The 17,975-nt window shown below is 35.5% G+C and overlaps 2 protein-coding genes across 3 annotated transcripts; both read right to left on the minus strand.

The window, feature by feature from the left end:
• Positions 1-2,948: 2,948 nt before the first annotated feature.
• On the minus strand, positions 2,949-12,273 carry LOC130557007 (protein-glutamine gamma-glutamyltransferase 5-like). Of its 2 annotated transcripts, XM_057338406.1 has the most exons (18): positions 12,168-12,273; positions 11,724-11,903; positions 10,492-10,860; positions 9,893-10,011; positions 8,258-8,386; positions 7,999-8,176; positions 7,536-7,671; positions 7,256-7,359; positions 6,751-6,990; positions 6,574-6,600; positions 6,445-6,471; positions 6,311-6,337; positions 6,172-6,198; positions 6,033-6,062; positions 5,712-5,918; positions 4,997-5,160; positions 4,696-4,832; positions 2,949-4,033 (listed from the first exon to the last, which is right to left on the minus strand). In XM_057338406.1, exons 1-18 carry the CDS (start codon positions 12,172-12,174, stop codon positions 3,883-3,885), a joined length of 2,259 nt encoding a protein of 752 aa, XP_057194389.1. In that variant the 5' UTR covers positions 12,175-12,273; the 3' UTR covers positions 2,949-3,882. The 2 variants fall into 2 exon arrangements, with proteins under 2 accessions (XP_057194389.1, XP_057194390.1); XM_057338407.1 differs by lacking the exons at positions 6,311-6,337; positions 6,445-6,471.
• A 2,516-nt stretch (positions 12,274-14,789) lies between these two features.
• Positions 14,790-17,494, minus strand: pxmp4 (peroxisomal membrane protein 4). The gene is made up of 4 exons (XM_057338284.1): positions 17,355-17,494; positions 16,996-17,058; positions 16,448-16,646; positions 14,790-16,199 (listed from the first exon to the last, which is right to left on the minus strand). Exons 1-4 carry the CDS (start codon positions 17,465-17,467, stop codon positions 15,939-15,941), a joined length of 636 nt encoding a protein of 211 aa, XP_057194267.1. The 5' UTR covers positions 17,468-17,494; the 3' UTR covers positions 14,790-15,938.
• Positions 17,495-17,975: the final 481 nt, after the last annotated feature.

Raw genomic sequence — 17,975 nt, forward strand, 5'->3', positions numbered from 1 at the left:
ACGCAGAGCGTGAAGATCTATCATCATTGATGGGGTGGGGTGTTGTCAGGACGTGTCACAGTTTCACTCAGTCACTCCTATAATCTGCCCTTTCCCAGAGGTCTTCCATTAGTTACGATAACATCTTGCATTTACAAAAGACAACTTCCAGCCAACTGTATGAGAAAAAAAACTAGTGCTGATGAAATGGATTGGATATTTCAACAAAATATTACAACCTCCCTGATGCACTAAACAGTTTTGTACATCTTGAATAAACAGACTGTGCATTGTAAACAGGTAAATACACTTTGTAAATTAGATCAATCTCGGTATAATTAATTCAGCCGATTCATCATATTTGCCTGTTTAAAGCCCATCCCTATAAATAAATAAACAAGTCTTTTAGTGTTGCTATCCTAAATATATCCATCACACTGCAGCTTTATACAGTGATTCATGATTGACTTAAGAGGGTATAATGTTTTTTTTTTTACTGAACACGTTTACTTTTTCCATATTTCCATATAAAATCTTCTCAACAGTGTCTGATGTTCTTGGAGAAATAAACTGAGGTTTGATCAAAGATGAATTCCAAAAAGGAAACCTGCCCTAAAATAACTTTTTACTGCTTGTCATAACATTGACTTGAAATTAATTAAACAAGAACAATCTCTTGTTGTTTCTAAGGCTAAAATTCATTTTTATTTATTTGTACTTTTTAATGTTAAAATACAAAATAATATTTAGGAATTTAATTATGCTTTGTCTAGTAATTGAATGAAAGTCGGAAACATTACTTATACTTTCTTTGTACTTTTTACACATGCCCTAAAGAAACACTTTAATTTGGGATTTACAGATTTTATTTCTCAACCTGATTTCATCACCTAAACTCACAAGAAGCTTTCAAGAATTAAAAGGCCATGTCAATATTGTGACATGACAGAGTTAAAATATAAAAATAGCATACATTTTAATACATAAATGCCTTAAATCACTCCACCTATAAAAATATATGTATTTAGTCTGCATTAGCTATAATAACAAATCAATTAAGATGTGTTTGTGTTAATTTAGAATCTAGTACCCATATTTTCCTCATCCATTCTCATACCTTTTCACTCCTTTTCTACACCACCACTGTTAAAATGAACAGCGGACACAAAGTAAATTTCGTAATAAGCTACTGCAAGAGGAAGAATTTCTGAATTTTGAAATTGCCAATGTTGTAACATGACTTTAAATCAACACGTGTCAATTAACGCCACCAATGACTCATATGTATAACGTTTTTTCTTTGTGTTTACTCAATCAGGAGGAAATACATTATTGCATCACATCCACACCAGCATATATTCTTTATACAATTATCCCTTAATTTAACAAAAACGGTTAAAAGTTCCAACCAATTCAGCGGTGAGAATTTAGCTATGGAGCCTCATGCAAAAATAAGAATTATTATTACAATAAACAGCTTACGATGGGGGGATGCGATCTGTTTGATTATTGACATTCTTCCAAATATCTTCCTTTGTGTTCATCAGAACAAAGAAATTCATACAGGTTTAAACTTTTGATATTATCAAAATTGCAATTATGCTGTATGACATATCGCTTATTGCTCCCATGAACTCTCTGTAAGTCGCTTTGAAACGGAAGTACTTCTTGTTTGTTGCAAGACGGATGTTATGATACACTGCTTTGTGAAAAGGCGGAAGTTAAGTGACGCCATTGTGAAAAGGGCCTATAGGGAACTAAATCAAGCGGGGGACAGGTGTAGGGCATGAAATCATAACGAGCACTAATGAGGAAACAAGAGGGCGGGAACAGAGACAAGACCAGAAAGAATATGGCAAGCCAACAGGGCCAGAATGCCTCTCTCCACATAAAACAAGAGGTTCTGTCATGATCCCGCCACTAGACCAAGAGAAACACGACATGATGTGGCAGAATCATGACAGCTTGTGCAGAAAAGTGTAGTGTTACATGTTAAGAAAATAAATATGCTATACTTCAAACAATGTTTGCAAAATGGCTGGTTGCAAAAACTGCTTAGACTAGTCTTAGTAGTTAGTCATGTATTTTTTTCTTCAAGACTGGTCATTACTTCTTTAAATAAGTTACATAAAAAGGTAGATTGGGCTAATTGAAATAGAAAAGTAAGACTGATTAGTCCTAACTAATTGCTAGTCTGTGAGACTAGTCGTTAAGACACAGTCTTAATTTAGCAGCTAAGTTTATGCAACTGGGCCCAGGAATCTGGATGGGTTAAATGCAGAGGTCACATTTCGGGTATGGGTCACCATACCTGATAAATAGGTCACTTTCACTTCATAATATATTGTGACCACAAATGTCACAGTAGAACTACAGTCACTGTGGTAAAGGCGTTGTAATGTTGCCATAACAGTGCTTTTACTACACATGACATTGTTGGACTACAGTTATACTGTGGTAAAAGGATGGTAAGGGTCGTGGTTACTGTGCCTTTACTACAAATACCACAGGCACTGTGGAGCTCGGAGCAGGTTCAGTAGGATCGGTTACACATGTGCAAACACAAACCATTTATACAAAACTTTTATACAAAGGTGAGTTAAAATAAAAACAAAAACAAATCAGAAGTGAAAAGGTAGGAAACAAAAAATGTTGCAATATAGAGGTGCAAATTATAAGTTACAATTGTTTATTTAGAACCACTCTAGATTTATAAAATAAGATAAAATCCAAAACAGCATTTGGGCAGAGGTTGACAAAATGTATAAAAACAATTTCTCATTAACCCTTATCTAAATAATAATAACAATCAAATATTAGTTTTATGAGCTCTAATATTCAAATACAGTAGCCTATTATTGAGAAAACAATTTGTTTTGTTTTATTTGCAACATTATTTTCAAACAACGAGAAGGTAATTAGAAACATTTTTATTACAATTACAATTATTGATTTACTTCCTATTTATGTTCATCACAATTCATTTTATATTCAAATAAATATGAATTTTGCTTTAAAAAAATCATCTTTATTTGTTAATTTGTATAGGAGGGGCGTAATCTTAAATCTTGCCTAGGGCATCAACACAGGCTGGGCCGGCCCTGCCTTTACTCATCAAGGCTGTGATATTGATCTCTTCCATAGAGCCTTAACATTCAACATGCTGTGTAGACTTGAAACAGGTCTACGTTTTGTTTTCTCAGAGGATTTGCATGTATGATCGTGCATATGATCAGCTCTGACCTATAGTGTCTCTTAACCGGAGGACACTCACGTGCAATCGCTTGCGTAACACTAACACGAAATTAAGATTTTAATGTAAATGTTTACACTGTCTGGATCATCCCCTATTTCCCATCTGCATTATGCGTCATTCACCATGCAGGACATAATAAATGTTCGAAAAAGTGGCTGGTGAGGTGCCACTTCCGCACTTCTGCTAGTGAAGGGGCGGGACTCTTCGCAGTCTTAAGCGGATTTGATTGGACAAGAACTTTGACGAGAGGCTGTGTAGCAAGTGTAGCATGATGTCATGGAATTTCTAGATTTGTTTGGGCGCACTACCAGATTGTCAGTTTTTAACGGTTATGTCTCCTAGATGCGAATTTTGTCAGTGCTTAATAGCATATCAGTTTATTGACGTCCTTAAGGATCACTCATTTTTAATAAAAGGAAAAAAACTTTCATTTTGATTTCACTGGGTCTTTAAAAAGGAAACAAATCATAATTTTATATAAAGACTTCTTTCACGTTTACATTTATTTATTAAGCAGATGGTTTACAATTAAGGTATACTTCAAAGCTATGATTTATTCTAAAGAAACACCACAATATGAGGATTACAGTTATGCTGAGTTGAGTTCATAGACTGTTTCCCATGAATCTTCAAACCACTTCAGCTCTTCAAGTCTGTTTAACATGTATGGTCATAAACCCATGGAGAACGCTGGCCAGGTTTGTCAACACCAAACTAGCCTGGAGCATCTTGGAACCTGTCATCCTTGGAGTGAACTGAACGGTTCTTCTCATGGCCTCTCCAGGCTTCAGTGTGAGACTAAGAGACAGAAGAATATAAAATTTAGGGAAAGAAAGAAAAATTTTACACATACTGCTTCTATCGCTCATGTTTACCTTGAAGGATTTTAACTGTTTTTTGAAAGAAAATGTGAAAATAAAGTTCCAGTAATACATAAATACAAAATTTGGACATTTTTAAGATTTTTGTTAGTCTAGGATTGATAATGTGACTAATAAAGCTATTGTTTAATTGTAAATATACTCCAGAGTTTTTGTGATTTGCATATAACTGTAGCACACACACACATCTAGTGTGACGCCTGTAATTTACAGTTTCACCAAAAATGATGGTATTCAAAGCAGAGTTTATCACAAATCAAGAAACACAGAGCTCAATCCGTTACATTTTTCATGAGAATAAATCTCAAGTTGTTATGTAAAACACCCCTCCATGTTCACAAACACAGTATGTGACACAGTATGCACTTGTAGTTTTCCCTCATTTATAAGTCACTTTGGATAAAAGTGTCTGCTAAACAAATAAACGTTGAAGGATGTAATGTCAATTGCTTCATTTCTCAAGAATGTGAGGCAAGTTGCAACTAAAATATACCATAGTTTCTTTGACAGGTGACCCTGTTACAATTAAGAAACATTAACTCTCATGCACAAAATGATGAAATAACACACTGTATGTACCTGATTTGAACCTTCTCTTCCAAGAGTCCTGAACCCATGACCGTGAGCTCTCCATTCACCGGAATGGCAAAGGGACTCGTGAAGGTCACCGTGGCAACTTGCTGCATGTTTATCATGACAGAGTTCTCATCTGCGATCTGCATGGAAGAATGATTTCATTAAATTGATGTTGATTTTCGACTCCTCATTTGTTTATAAGAATATGTGTATTCTCTCCCTCATAGGGCAGTAAGACGAGTGTTTAGATCACACTATTTAACCCCGCTAAAGTTGAAGGTTTGTCCATCGCAGGCTGACATACCTGTATAGTGAGAGTAGGACTGATGATGTTAAACTCTTGAGAAGCCAGCGTTCTCTTCTGAGTCTCCACGTCCTCTATAACCACAGCCAGGTTAACCAGATAATCCTCCCTCACCTCTTTAGATGCATAATCGCTGGAAGAGATCTCGAGTTCGAAAGTATGAGCTGGTGAAAAATAAGTGACAGGAATCAGCCAGAGCTAGACCCTTTCTGATACATGATGTGTCTGCATGGAGGACTTACAGTATTTGTATATGCTAATATTGCGTATTTAAAGCAAAAAATAATCATTTCTGTCATCATTCATTTTCTTCTGTGGAACACAGAAATTATTAAATGATAAACAATTTTCATTTTGGGGTAAATATTCCCTTTAACCATGGATGATTCTCTTTGCTTATCTTTTAGACTTACATTATGCTTGCAATCATCCAGTCCTTAAAAGTCACATTTAGTAGCACAGATCTTTTAAAAATACTGTTAAATGTAGCAGATTCCAAAATGACTATCACATTTTAGGATGTATTGTAACTTTAGTTTGTCAGTGATTGCTGGCTATGTAAAAAAAAACGATGATCGTTTTACTTTTTTCAGGTTTAAATTGTGTTTGCCATCCTATAGTCCTTGGGCGTTTCTTAGGTAAATGTGGTTCAATTGTAGTGTGGTAGACCAGTTGCTATTAGTGAATGTTAATGCATCAAGCATTGAAATCTTACTTTCGTTAGGAGCGAGCTTCAGGTCATTATGAGCCTCCCAGAAGGTGTTTGTGGGATTGCTGTTGTACTCTTTGTTCTGAGCATTGACGTGCGCTTTAAGCTCTTTGTGTGTGCTCTCGTTGTTGGTGATTGTGACGTTGAATAAAATGTTTTCTCCGATTACAGGGGTCTTCAGAAGATTCAGAGACACAACAACATCCTTGGGAACTACATGCAAAAATGCACAAAAAAGAAATGTCACATCACTGTGTTATAAAGCAATGTTGACTAAATGTTATGCATGTTTAGAGTGATTAAAAAACTGTCAATGCTAGAACTTACTGACTCTTGGTGCTTCTTCAAATCTATGTGCTGGAAAAAATTCAAAAATGTTAATGAAAAACAAACATATTTCAATCTAGTCCAATTATTTTTGTAATCAGTGTTCTTGTAGTTTTACAGTTTTTACAGCAAAACTCACTGAGTCTTGGTGATTCCTCAAACATATCTGCAGGAAAAATTGTTAAAATGTTAATGAAAAACAAATATACTTCAATCTAGTCAAATTATTTTTGTAATCAGTGTTCTTGTAGTTTTACAGTTTTTACAGCAAAACTTACTGTCTCTTGATGATTCCTCAAACATATCTGCAGGACAAAAAAATGTTAATGAAAACCAATTGTATTTAAATCTAGTCAAATTATTTCCGTAAACAGTATTTATGTGGTTTTACAGTTTTTACAGCAAAACTCACTGAGTCTTGATGATTCCTTAAACTTATCTGCAGGAAAAAAAATGAAAATATTAATGAAAAACAAATATATTTCAATCATTTTTGTAATCAGTATTCTTGTAGTTTTACCGTTTTTACAGCAAAACTTACTGTCTCTTGATGATTCCTCAAACATATCTGCAGGAAAAAAAATTAAAATGTTAATGAAAACCAATTGTATTTAAATCTAGTCAAATTATTTCCGTAAGCAGTATTTTTGTGGTTTTACAGTTTTCACGGCAAAACTGCAGATAAAAAACTTTAGAAGTTTTTGAAGAGTAAGCTTACGTGTCTCCTTTTTATAATCTGAGGTGATGTTTAACATTTGCATGGATCCTGGACGCTTGGTGCAGATCAGGGCTCCGACTCTTTTAGTATCAGTCTCGGATGACAAAACCTTCCCATCACGCACAATCATTGTACGCACATCAGCATTCACTTCAGCGTAGACAAACGGTACATCGTACTGGGCCTCAACCTTCCTGTCAAGAATGGCCTTCAGAGCAGCTGGACCGCATCTATACATTCCTGTAGCAGAAGATTTTTGTTAATTTATTTTAGGTACTTAAGGTAATACTTAAGAGTGATTTTCATTCAAACAAACATGTGAGAATCCAAATCATCCTGCACAAAAACATTAGCATGGCTAGTCACTAGCATTTGTTGTTTAATTCAAATCTGAAAATGTACTTCTCCTTTATTTTTCTCATTCGACATTCCGTTTCACTTGACAATACATCACAAAACGGAAGTCGGCCACAACTTCTTGTTCACCTGGATATTAAAAACTGACCTGCGCTGATCTCCTGGGGTGTGGAGTCAAGAGCCTGCCAACCATCGTACTCTTGACCCAGATCAGACCTCTTCATCCAAGACTCCACCCACACATGAAAGTTCCTGAAAAACATTGGTCCTCAGAGTAAAAACATGATTGACAATCAGATTTGGTTCAAAAGCATAAATGTAAATACTAGTATTAGTCTGATTAACTATTCTCCAGTTAAAAAGATCCTTATTCATTTAGTGTGATTATAAAGCAGTTCCATTAGTCATATTTTAAAGATGTAACTCACCAGATGCTATCCTTGCTGAGAGATAGCTTTTTCCCCAACTCTGAGTAATATTCCTCAATCACCATATTTCCATTTGTGTCGTGGGCGGAGTTAAAGTTAGTGACCGTACGAGTTGGAATGCCGAGTGCCCTCATTACTGTTAGATTAACAAAAAATACATTTGCGATTGAAAACCAACCACACAAATCCTCTTCATGCCTAAAAGTACATCTTCATCAATATCAAATAAGTAAGGGATACGTACAGTCAGTCATTGTCACAAAATAAACCCCGAAAGGGCGATTCAGGTCCCCAATGCCTATTTGACGTCTTTATTTAAATATACTAACAAAAAGCATTTCTAATTATACAAACATCACTATACAAACAAACATCTGACTGCAGAATGTAATGATTGACCAAGATGAGTATGAGAGATGAACATTTCAGCAAATCCAGATAAAATAACGGATGTTTGTCATACCTGTGCACATGACTGCTGCAAACACCCAGCACTGGCCATATTTAACAGGCCTGAATTGTGATTCTGACCATTTCCTGAGGATATCTGCACTGCCAGACCATGTTGATGGGTTAATGCCACCATTGTATTCACCTGACCAGTTTCCCATTAGCACACCCCTATCATCCTGAGAGTTCACCTGTTTGAAGAGAGAGAGAGAGAGGCGTGTTAGAAGTGAGGTGGAAAGGAGAGAAAAATAAATGAGAGATGAGATTCTCACCATAGCTGAGATCACTCTGCCAATGTAGACCGGATTGCTGCGGTTCAGCAAATCTCTTCTCCTGTCGGTGAGATACTGGGGACTCAACTGCAGCAGTTTCATACAAATGTCCAATATCCCCTTTTCATACTGTAGAAAGTTAATGGACCATTTTAGCCCAAAACATAAAACTAAAGCATAATGTACATTGAGATCAGTATTGTTTCATTGCTTTATGCTGTAAATGTATTTTTAAGTATCCACAATGTAGCACAATACACAGTGTTCAACAGACAGGGCAGTGCAAGCATCAATCACATGATAGTTTGGATCATTGTATTAATTTGACCACATTGCACGCATAAATGTCCTTAACATGTTGATAATCCATTAAAAGAGATCCACATGAGGGAGAGATTAAAATACATATTTCTTTGTTTTTTGCAGTGACCATGCTATCGATCTTGCTGTTAATTTTTTTATTTTGCATTATAGCCTAGATTTTTTTAATAAGATTTTGCCTAGGTTTGATGTCTCAAACATCACAAATTTCACTCATCGTAAAATCTCTTAAACTTATTTATAGCAATAAGAATAACAAGTTTTTCAAAATGTATGATAACATTTTCTTACTAATTGAGATTTTCCTGTCCTCATATATTCCTTATTTTTTTCGTTATATTATTGAAATGCGGTGCTGTTCCCTTTTTTTTGAATATTTAAAAAAATCATTGGAGCCAGTGAGGGAGAGGCTAAAACGTCACCTCATGCAGATGCGCGTTTTAAACGTGATTCATCTCCTGATAATGTAGATCAAGTATATGAAAATAATCCATGTGAACCAATGCAGATTAAGAAAAACGAATGTCATTCCTTTAGGCAAAAGCAGAAGCCTTCTCGTCAAAGTCGGAGCTCATGTTTGCAGAAGGGAGCGCAAAATAATCTCTGGGGAATGCGAAAGTTTTCTGAGGGAAAGAAAAATATTCTTGGGGAAACGCAAAAGTTTTGCAAAGGAACGCACTGATGGGGAGAGCGAAATATTTAAAATATTTTCACTCCCTTTCCTATTTTTCCACCACCTGTATGTCCCTTTAGTGGCTCAGTACCGCGTCGCACCTGTTTTGACAATGTGAGATAACATCGTACATAAAGAAAGATTTGCACATCAAAATTATACTAGGCTAACTGTAAAGTTTTAAGATAAATGCTTTCAATATGAGAGGATCCGCACGCATCTTGCTGCAACATCTCTGTACATGTCTTCATTGAACACTGTGTGGCGCGCTTGAGCATGCATGGATTTTTCAGATAAAAATTTTAGTTTTATGAAATTTGCAAAAATGATGTTTAGTTTTAGCATGATAATTCGACAAAAAAAGTGTTTTAAGTTGGCTAGTTTTAATAAAAAACCAAGAGGACCCCCAAGTTCACTATTTTAGTTCACTATTTTAGACCTTATGAGAGGTCCCTTAAGGCTTATGAGGGGTCCGGGACCACCCTAACCCCCCCTCAATTCGAACCCTGACAATACATATACATATGTTTATAGTAAATATGGTACACCCTTTCAATACACTTTTATACAATTTACTCACGCTGTGTACAATACACTTTATACACTGTGAGGGAAAGATCAAACATACAGGCAGCACTCACCTGTTCAAAAGACCACGGTCTGGAGACGTAGTTACTCGCTGTACCTTTAAACAGCAGTCCAATATCACTTCTTACATATTCATCTCTCAGCTCATTAGAGCTCAGAAACACAGAATCACCTGCAAAACAATGCAACAGTTTCTTTGTACTTGTTTGATCTTTGAATAATGACCCTGATAGCACACATACATCTGGTTTACGTCTATTTGACATCTGCATTTACATCTGCAAGACATCTACAATACATCGTTTGCTCATCTGCAATACGTCTCGGAGATGTCTGCTGTCAGACGTCATATAGACATCTAGAAGATGTCTGTAAGATGTTTATGATTTAGAATGGATGTACAACAGCTCTTTCTAAGATGTTTAGCAGATGTTTTTAAGCAGCAGATCTCCAGATCTTTAGCAGACGTATTACAGACGTTCAGACGTCTCCGAGACGTATTGCAGATGAGCAAACTATGTATTTAAGATGTCTTGCAGATGTAAATGCAGACGTCAAATAGACGTAAACCAGATGGATTGTGCTATCTGGGGAGAGATTTTTTAAATGTGACCACACTGACATTAGTATTAATAATTGTTCACATCCTCACCTTGACACCAGGGGTTGCAGAGCAGCGTAAATTGACCAAGCGAGTGGGTTCTTACACTCGTGTGGGTCTCTACTCTCAGGCTGAGGGTGTAAACCCCCACAGAGGCAGATGCTGGGCTGAAGAGCACAACTGATATTGTGAGGGGTGAGTTTGGGTTAGGTACGCCCCGCTCCAGAGTGGCAGTCCATTGAGCACTAGATGGTTGTCCAGTCACAGAGACAGGCTGTATGGAACCAGAGACGGGCTGTACGGAAGCAGAGGCGGGCTGTACCGAAGCAGAGGCGGGCTGCCCGGAAGCAGAGGCGGGCTGCCCGGAACCAGTGATGGGTTGTCTGGGACCAGAGACAGGCAGTTCGAAAGACAACGGACCTGCACAGAGGAAATGATAAGATATGGGTTGGTTTAGTAAGGGAGCACAACGTTTGGGTACCATTGGTATAGATTTTATTCATTTTCTATATATTTCTCCATTGAAGCTATAAATCAGAGTAGTTTATATCACCTTCCTTAAAAAAAATGAAAGGAAAGGGTTTAGAAGACATGGCTGTTTTCATAGGAATATAATCGAAGAAAAACGTTCAAAATTGATTTTAATAATGTATTAGTAAATGCTGAAATTAACATGAAATAATATTAATAAGTGCTGTAGAAGTATTGCATTGGTCATGCATTAACTAATTGTTAACAAATAGCACCTTATTGTAAAGTGTTCCCATTTTTATTTTCACGTTTATACTAATTGAATGCCTTACAGTCAATAGTATTATTTTTCAATGCATTCCCAATGCATCATAAATTAAGCAGTTCTCTTGTAGTCTTTTTCGTTAATTAAGAGACCACTCCAAAATTATTTTCAGTTTTTATGAATTAAGTAGAATACACATTTCTTCCAAATTCCAAATTAAAATATTGTTTTTATTTGCATTTATTGACAAAATTTTGAAACAGGACAAAGTGGTAAAAATAACAAAAGAGATAACATGTCTTAAGAAAAAAAAGTTAATATTCATTTTGAAACAACAAAATACTAATGTTTTTACATGTATTTTAAGACCAGTGCAAAAAGGAACATATGATAGAATAAGCCTGGTTTTTATCACAACCTTCAACCCAAGAATGATTCATGCTCTATAAACAGAGTTTTCCTAGGTTACTCCCTTTAGTAAAAATGCGCTGTGAGTTTCTTTTATGCTGACAAACCTTCAATCACATGCACAGACGGAGAACATTACCTAGAACAGCTTGGAAGACCAGTTTATCCTTGCGTGGATTGAATTCACGTCCATTGAAGCTCACCAGAATCTGAAAGGCCTGTCCTCTCCGCAGGACCAAAGTCGTGGAGCTCAGACCGCTGGTATTGTGACTGAGCTGGTTTTTGGTCGACTGAAGGTCGACATTTCTAAACCTGAACTCTGCACAAAATGAACAAAATCAACTTATGGATAATCATGAAAGTGCTTTTGACTAACTATGAAATTGAAACTTAATTGAAAATTAAATGAGATGTTAATCACAAATAATAATGCATTAGAAATGCATTGTAAATAATAACGACTGCAAATATACATGAATTACTTTTCATTTCGCAAAGCTCTATGTAATGTTATAATCAATAAACAGTAAAACTGTTAATAAATAAAATGTAATAAAAGAAATAATGTCACTGTAACACTCACTATCCATGGGATTCCGCTTCGTTGTTTATTTGCTGTAAGATGCTGATCCTTTGTGTGTTCTTTCTCTTTTTATTGGAGATTCTCTCGTGCCTCCCTTCTGAAGAAGTGCACAGAAGTGGTTGCACAACATTCACTCAGTCAACACAATCAACACCTTAGACGATTAGGCAATTTAACATACTGTACATCAGCATTGTGCATTTCAGTGGGTGGACACTGTATATGTTCATTGTTCAGACATACAGTAAAGTATTACACATGCATTTCATCACACATGTGATCTACATGAGTCTGTCTGTCCATCCGTCCGTCCGTCCACTGTATTTTTTCAGACCTCAAATACTGCAAAGAAAACAAGTTGCTTAGTGCAATGCAGGAATGTCTCCAGATGTGTGTCCTACCTCTAATCCTAATTTTATTGGGCTGTAAGGTTTAACAGTAATTTATGGTTAAAAATTAAATCACAAATTTGACTACATACCTTATTTAATTAATCAATAGAGCCATTTAAAACATCCATGAGAACTACCTGACAAAACTCGTACCGAATAAGACTTTCGAGTCATGAAAAATGAAATAAAAATATTCAATATGCACTGTATGTGTTGTATGGTCACAGTTATGAGTACAAAATGAAATGTAGCATGAATGAATAAGTAACAGTGATGGTTGCCATAGCAACATACCTAAAATCTGAAAGTGACCTATTTGTCAGATATGGTGACCCATAGCCGAAATGTGACGTTTGCAACTTTGCATTTAACCCATCCAGTGAGTAGTGAACACACGCACAGCAAGTCATGAACACACACACACCCGGAGCAGTGGGCAGCTATTACTGCAGCACCCGGGGAGCTTAGGGCCTTGCTCAAGGGCACCTCAGTCATTACCCGCCGGCACTGAGAATCGAACCGGCGACCTTCTGGTCACGAGTCCGACTCTCTAACCACTTGCATTCTAACATTTTTGCATTAATACTTTATTTTAATAAAATCATTTTTCAGTCCTGTAAATTCCTCTGTAAAGTCTCTTTGATTTTAGTAACCATTTTCTATACTCTCAATACAGTACTGACAAACCTTATAATGTATTATTTCCTGGAATTTTTGGGATGATAGCTAACCGAATATAACTGACATTTCCTTATGTGATTTATATATGACAATTCTTTTGTTTTGTGTGACATTATCGCAATTTTAATTGGCATAAAGGAGCGTCTCAATTCCGGAAAGGAAATAATTTTATATTACACACCCGTCCGCATTCACGCAAAGGTGTGAATATCTATCAGCGATGTAACATGCACCTTAGTACTAACTGGGTGTGGAGTGGTCAGGGCTTGTCCCAGTTTCACTTGGTCACTCCTCTACTCTGCCCTTTCCCAGAAGTCTTTCATTAGCTTCCATTACAACATCTTTCGTTTACAAATATCAAACAAAAACAAATCAGCCTAAACTGACACAGAAGTTAGCCAGTGATCGTCTTTACAAAACATCAACTTTCTGTTTGATGAATAATAGAAAAGTACCTTGGTAACTTAAATATGACTTCATATAAAATATGACGCTCAGTGGTTAGAGCGTGGTGTTAGCAATGCCAAGGTCATGGGTTCGATCCCAGGGATTGCACAAACAAATGTCTAGATGTGTAGAATAATGCAATGTAAGTCGCTTTGGATAAAAGCGTCTGCCAAATGCATAAATATAATATAAATATAAAACGAAGCCTATTTCTATGGGATTTTTGTAAGAACTTCTCACGACTAGGGAGTCTACCAAACTATATTTAGATAGACAGGTTTTAAATGAAAATAAATCTCATTAATTAATTCAGGAAATTCATCAAGGTTGCTAGTTTCAGGCCCTTCCCTTTAAATAAACAGGTGTTTTAGTGTTGCTATCCTAAAGTATTTCTGCAGTGACTCATGATACAGGCTAAGGGTATAATAAACATTTCACTAAACATGTTTAGATTTTCATCTAAAATCTTCTCAACAGTGTCCAAAATTCTTGGAGAAACATCAAATGTGAAGAGGGTGATTACCAAAGAGAAAACAACGTTCCTGCCCTTAAATACACTGATATTTTTACTGTGTCACAATATTGACTTGACAGTTAAGAAGCATCTCTTGATTTAATCAGTATGTTTTTTTTAACGGTTAGAATGGTTTTATTTGTGCAATTTAATGTTATAGTTTTGACATTTTACAGATTTAATATCACAATCTGATTTCATCACCTGAACTTATCATAATTAAAATGCCATGGTAAAGAAAAAATACTTTATATTTTTATTATACAAAGCATTAAAGTACATATTACATAGCATGCCTTATATCTCTTCTCCTATAAAAAGATCCTATTCTATCAAAAAGATCAATTTCAGTATAAAGTAACTACCTGTACACTTAAACATAAATCAACTAAACAACCTAAAACTGCTTGATTTCCAAAAGTCCAGTCTCTTAATTTTGCTCCTAACTCCTAAAGCTAAAAAAGTTTTAGTATAGAAGAACTTAATTTTTTACTTAATGTTTTTTTATTTGGGATTTTCTAATAATTAAAAAAAATTAAGTGTGTGTGATAAATAGATGTGTTGAATTGTGATCTACTATACTCTCAGAAAGGATGTTTTAATTATTAACATATGGTTTTGTTATGCTACTTTGTGTGTAGTCTGAGAAATAACAAAGATTGTGTTGTTTTTAACACAACCGCTATATTTTCTTCATAAATTCGTATAGATTTTACCTCCCGTCACACCCACCATGTTACAATGAAAAGTGAATAGTAATTTCGCAACCAACTTCCTGATGAGGAGGAATCAACACTTGTCACACAACATCAATGACTGATATGTCCAATCTTTTTTGTTTGTTTTTATTCAATTAGAAAATACATTCTCAAATCAAATCCACACCATTGGTAATATACTCATAAATTTTAGTTATTTATACAATTGTCCCATAATTTAACTAAAAAAATCCTCACTGATGCTGTGATGAGAATGTGGCATAAACTATAGACTATGTTAAAAGTATTATTATTCCAGTCAAATCAACTAAATACAGTATATCATTGTTTAAGACATATGTCAAGGATTTTAAGAGTGATTGTTAGATTAAAATGAGATAATATGACAATATGACATCCAAACCACGAATGACAGATCCCCGCGCATTTATATAGTTCAACACATGTCTCTGATGAATCTGATGAAATACTAAAATGTCTGGCTCATATTTCACCCCAAAAATCAAAATGCTATTATAATATATGACTTCATTACTATTTAAATAATATATCTTTCAGTGTTAACCGAAGACCTGCTTTCTGTGAGATGCACTGTACAACTGTTTTCATAATGCACATGAAGATTTATCAAAATTATAATAGGGAGCATGTGCAAGTGTAAAAATAGTGTTGTGTGAAGAAAGCTAGTCGGCTGTGCTCTATACAATCTACAACAGTCAAAATTACTTCAGTGCATACTCTCATGGGTGTCAAATTCCAGTCCTGAAATCTCACCTTCTTGCAGGGTTTAGCTCCACACTAAACAAACACAATTCTTGTTTTGGCCTAAATTCTGTAGAACAATAACCCTCCAGGACTCTAGTTTTACTTACGATAACCGGTTGGGGTTATACAACTCTGAAAACAGCCAAGGCTACATACCTACACTCTTCATTTGTGTCACTAAGAAAGTGAAAGTCACGGTAATTAAACCATTCAATTAGACAAGCGGAAAACCGTTCTGAGGTCTCCTGTGGGTTCAGTTGGTTTTGGGTTTGTTATAAATGAGAAAGTCTGAAATATCATGCCATGTGTTGCTGTCGTGATAAAGGTAATTCATGGACGACTGAAGGGAGGGTTGAAGTGTATGAGGGTGATACTCAAACAGCCAGAGCACAATACCCCACACCAGTGTGGCAAACAGTGGGAAGGGATCTCTCTTGGGTTGGGGGATGTAGCCCTTTTCCACAGCCAACCGAGACAAAGCAAAGAGGATTCTGGAGAGCAGGTACATGTTTATCTGGGGAAATGTAAAATTACACTGAGATTATTACTTATCAAAGCAATATATCAAACACTTTTTATAGCCATAAAGCACAAGTAATCTTATTCTAGAAAATTAATTCATTGTAACAAATACTTTTGGGGCCCGTGTAAGCCCACTGCATAGAGAACACAAATTAATCTCAAGGTGATCCATCTTCTATTTTCTTGTTTTACTTATCAAATATCATGCAAAAAATACTTAATAAACTCAGCTGTGCTCACCTGGCTGTTTATGTTGTTATTTTCTCCAAACACAAGCCAGCCTCCGACGCACGCAGCGAGGAAGGCGTGAGACTGGAGCTGCTTCCCCTGTATTTGCTGCTGAATTCCCTGCAGACCTTTATACGTGAACACAAAGCAGGCCAAGTTCCTGGAGTGGGTGTAAGTGGCCTGAGCTATCGCTCTAAACTTCTCTCTCAGACTGTTGTGTAAGTCAGATGCAAATACAAAAGAACTATTAAAATGTGAACATTAATGCACAAACTACATTTAAGTAGCATAGAATATTATCTGGTTAAGTTTTTAGTATGTTTCAGCAGTCATATTAGAATTTTGATTTGTCCAAGGTCCTCGATCTTGAAATCTTAACTGTAATGCACAGGCAACAGTCGTTTTTAATGTAAAGTAGTAGTTATGGTAGTATAATATCTGTTAAAGATAATGTTTAAATACAATAAAAAAACACAGGCAATATGAACAAGCAACAGTAAAAACTGCATTCATTTGAAAGTGCAATGTGGTTTTATTAGAGATGTCAAAGTTCACTTTACCTTCCGCTTTTGAAGAGAAACGTCATGACAAGGGCATGAGGAGCACGAATTTTAGCACCATATCTACAAACCAAAAAAAGGCTGTTAGACTCTCCTTTTGTTTACAGTAAAATAATGACATGTCTCCAATACTCTTAAACCCATAGAACTATTTTATTAGGAATTACTTTAATATTTGTAATTTTGAGTCCAATAAATGTGTTACCATTACATGAGAAAAAAAAGATAAAGAAACGATATATAGTCTTAATATAACTTAATATAATCAACTGAAAGATATGCCCAAATGTAATGAACATGAGAACAACACTTTCTATTAAGTGTCTCTCAAAAAATGAATAGTAAAACAATTAACTCACACAGCTCCATTCCTGAAGCCTTTAACAACAGCCAGTGCAGTTTTATATTTGTGTTGTTGGAGGAGATTGTTGACTGTGTATAATACAGTTTTCAAGAGATCTGAAGCTGCCATGACAAGTCCGGACGCTTCACACCGTAACACAAGTGCAACTGTTATCGTCGTCGATAGGAATCTTTATCTTTGATAATAGTTCCACCAAAATGGCTGCGCAAATATTTGTCTTATTTATATGGAATACATTTTATATAACCATGTGTGGTTATACAAAATTGTAAATAAATAATAATAAGCTGCTACTAAATTATTTAATGCTTTCAATTATTTAAATGTATGTACATTGTATCTGTGATCTGGTGTAAAGTGAACAAAAATGATTATACAAAGAATCAATTTCTCCTCTTGGCAAATTTACCTTTTATATTTATATATATTTTTTATTATATATTTATTAAATCACATTGTTGTGCATGATTAATAGTTTTCATTGTGTTGATGTCCAGCTGATGGCAGTATAATACCGAATAAGGCTCGCGACGAGGCCCTTGCATTTACACAAAAATGCATGTCAGTCAAAACAAACTGAACTTTCTTCGTTGGGATATCTGTTAAACTTTTATTA

This window comes from Triplophysa rosa, linkage group LG7, assembly GCF_024868665.1.
Source record: "Triplophysa rosa linkage group LG7, Trosa_1v2, whole genome shotgun sequence".
Classification (NCBI taxonomy): Eukaryota; Metazoa; Chordata; class Actinopteri; order Cypriniformes; family Nemacheilidae; genus Triplophysa; species Triplophysa rosa.

Coding starts and splice junctions, on each gene's coding strand:
- LOC130557007 (XM_057338406.1), bottom strand. Junction 6,472..6,573: donor TGAGGAATCATCAAGAGACA/GTAAGTTTTGCT, acceptor TTTTTCCTGCAG/ATAAGTTTAAGGAATCATCA. Junction 4,034..4,695: donor GAAGAGAAGGTTCAAATCAG/GTACATACAGTG, acceptor TCTGTCTCTTAG/TCTCACACTGAAGCCTGGAG.
- pxmp4 (XM_057338284.1), bottom strand. CDS start 17,467: ATGGCAGCTTCAGATCTCTTGAAAACTGTATTATACACAGTCAACAAT. Junction 17,059..17,354: donor GGCTTCAGGAATGGAGCTGT/GTGAGTTAATTG, acceptor TTTGGTTTGTAG/ATATGGTGCTAAAATTCGTG. Junction 16,647..16,995: donor TTTCTCTTCAAAAGCGGAAG/GTAAAGTGAACT, acceptor CTTACACAACAG/TCTGAGAGAGAAGTTTAGAG.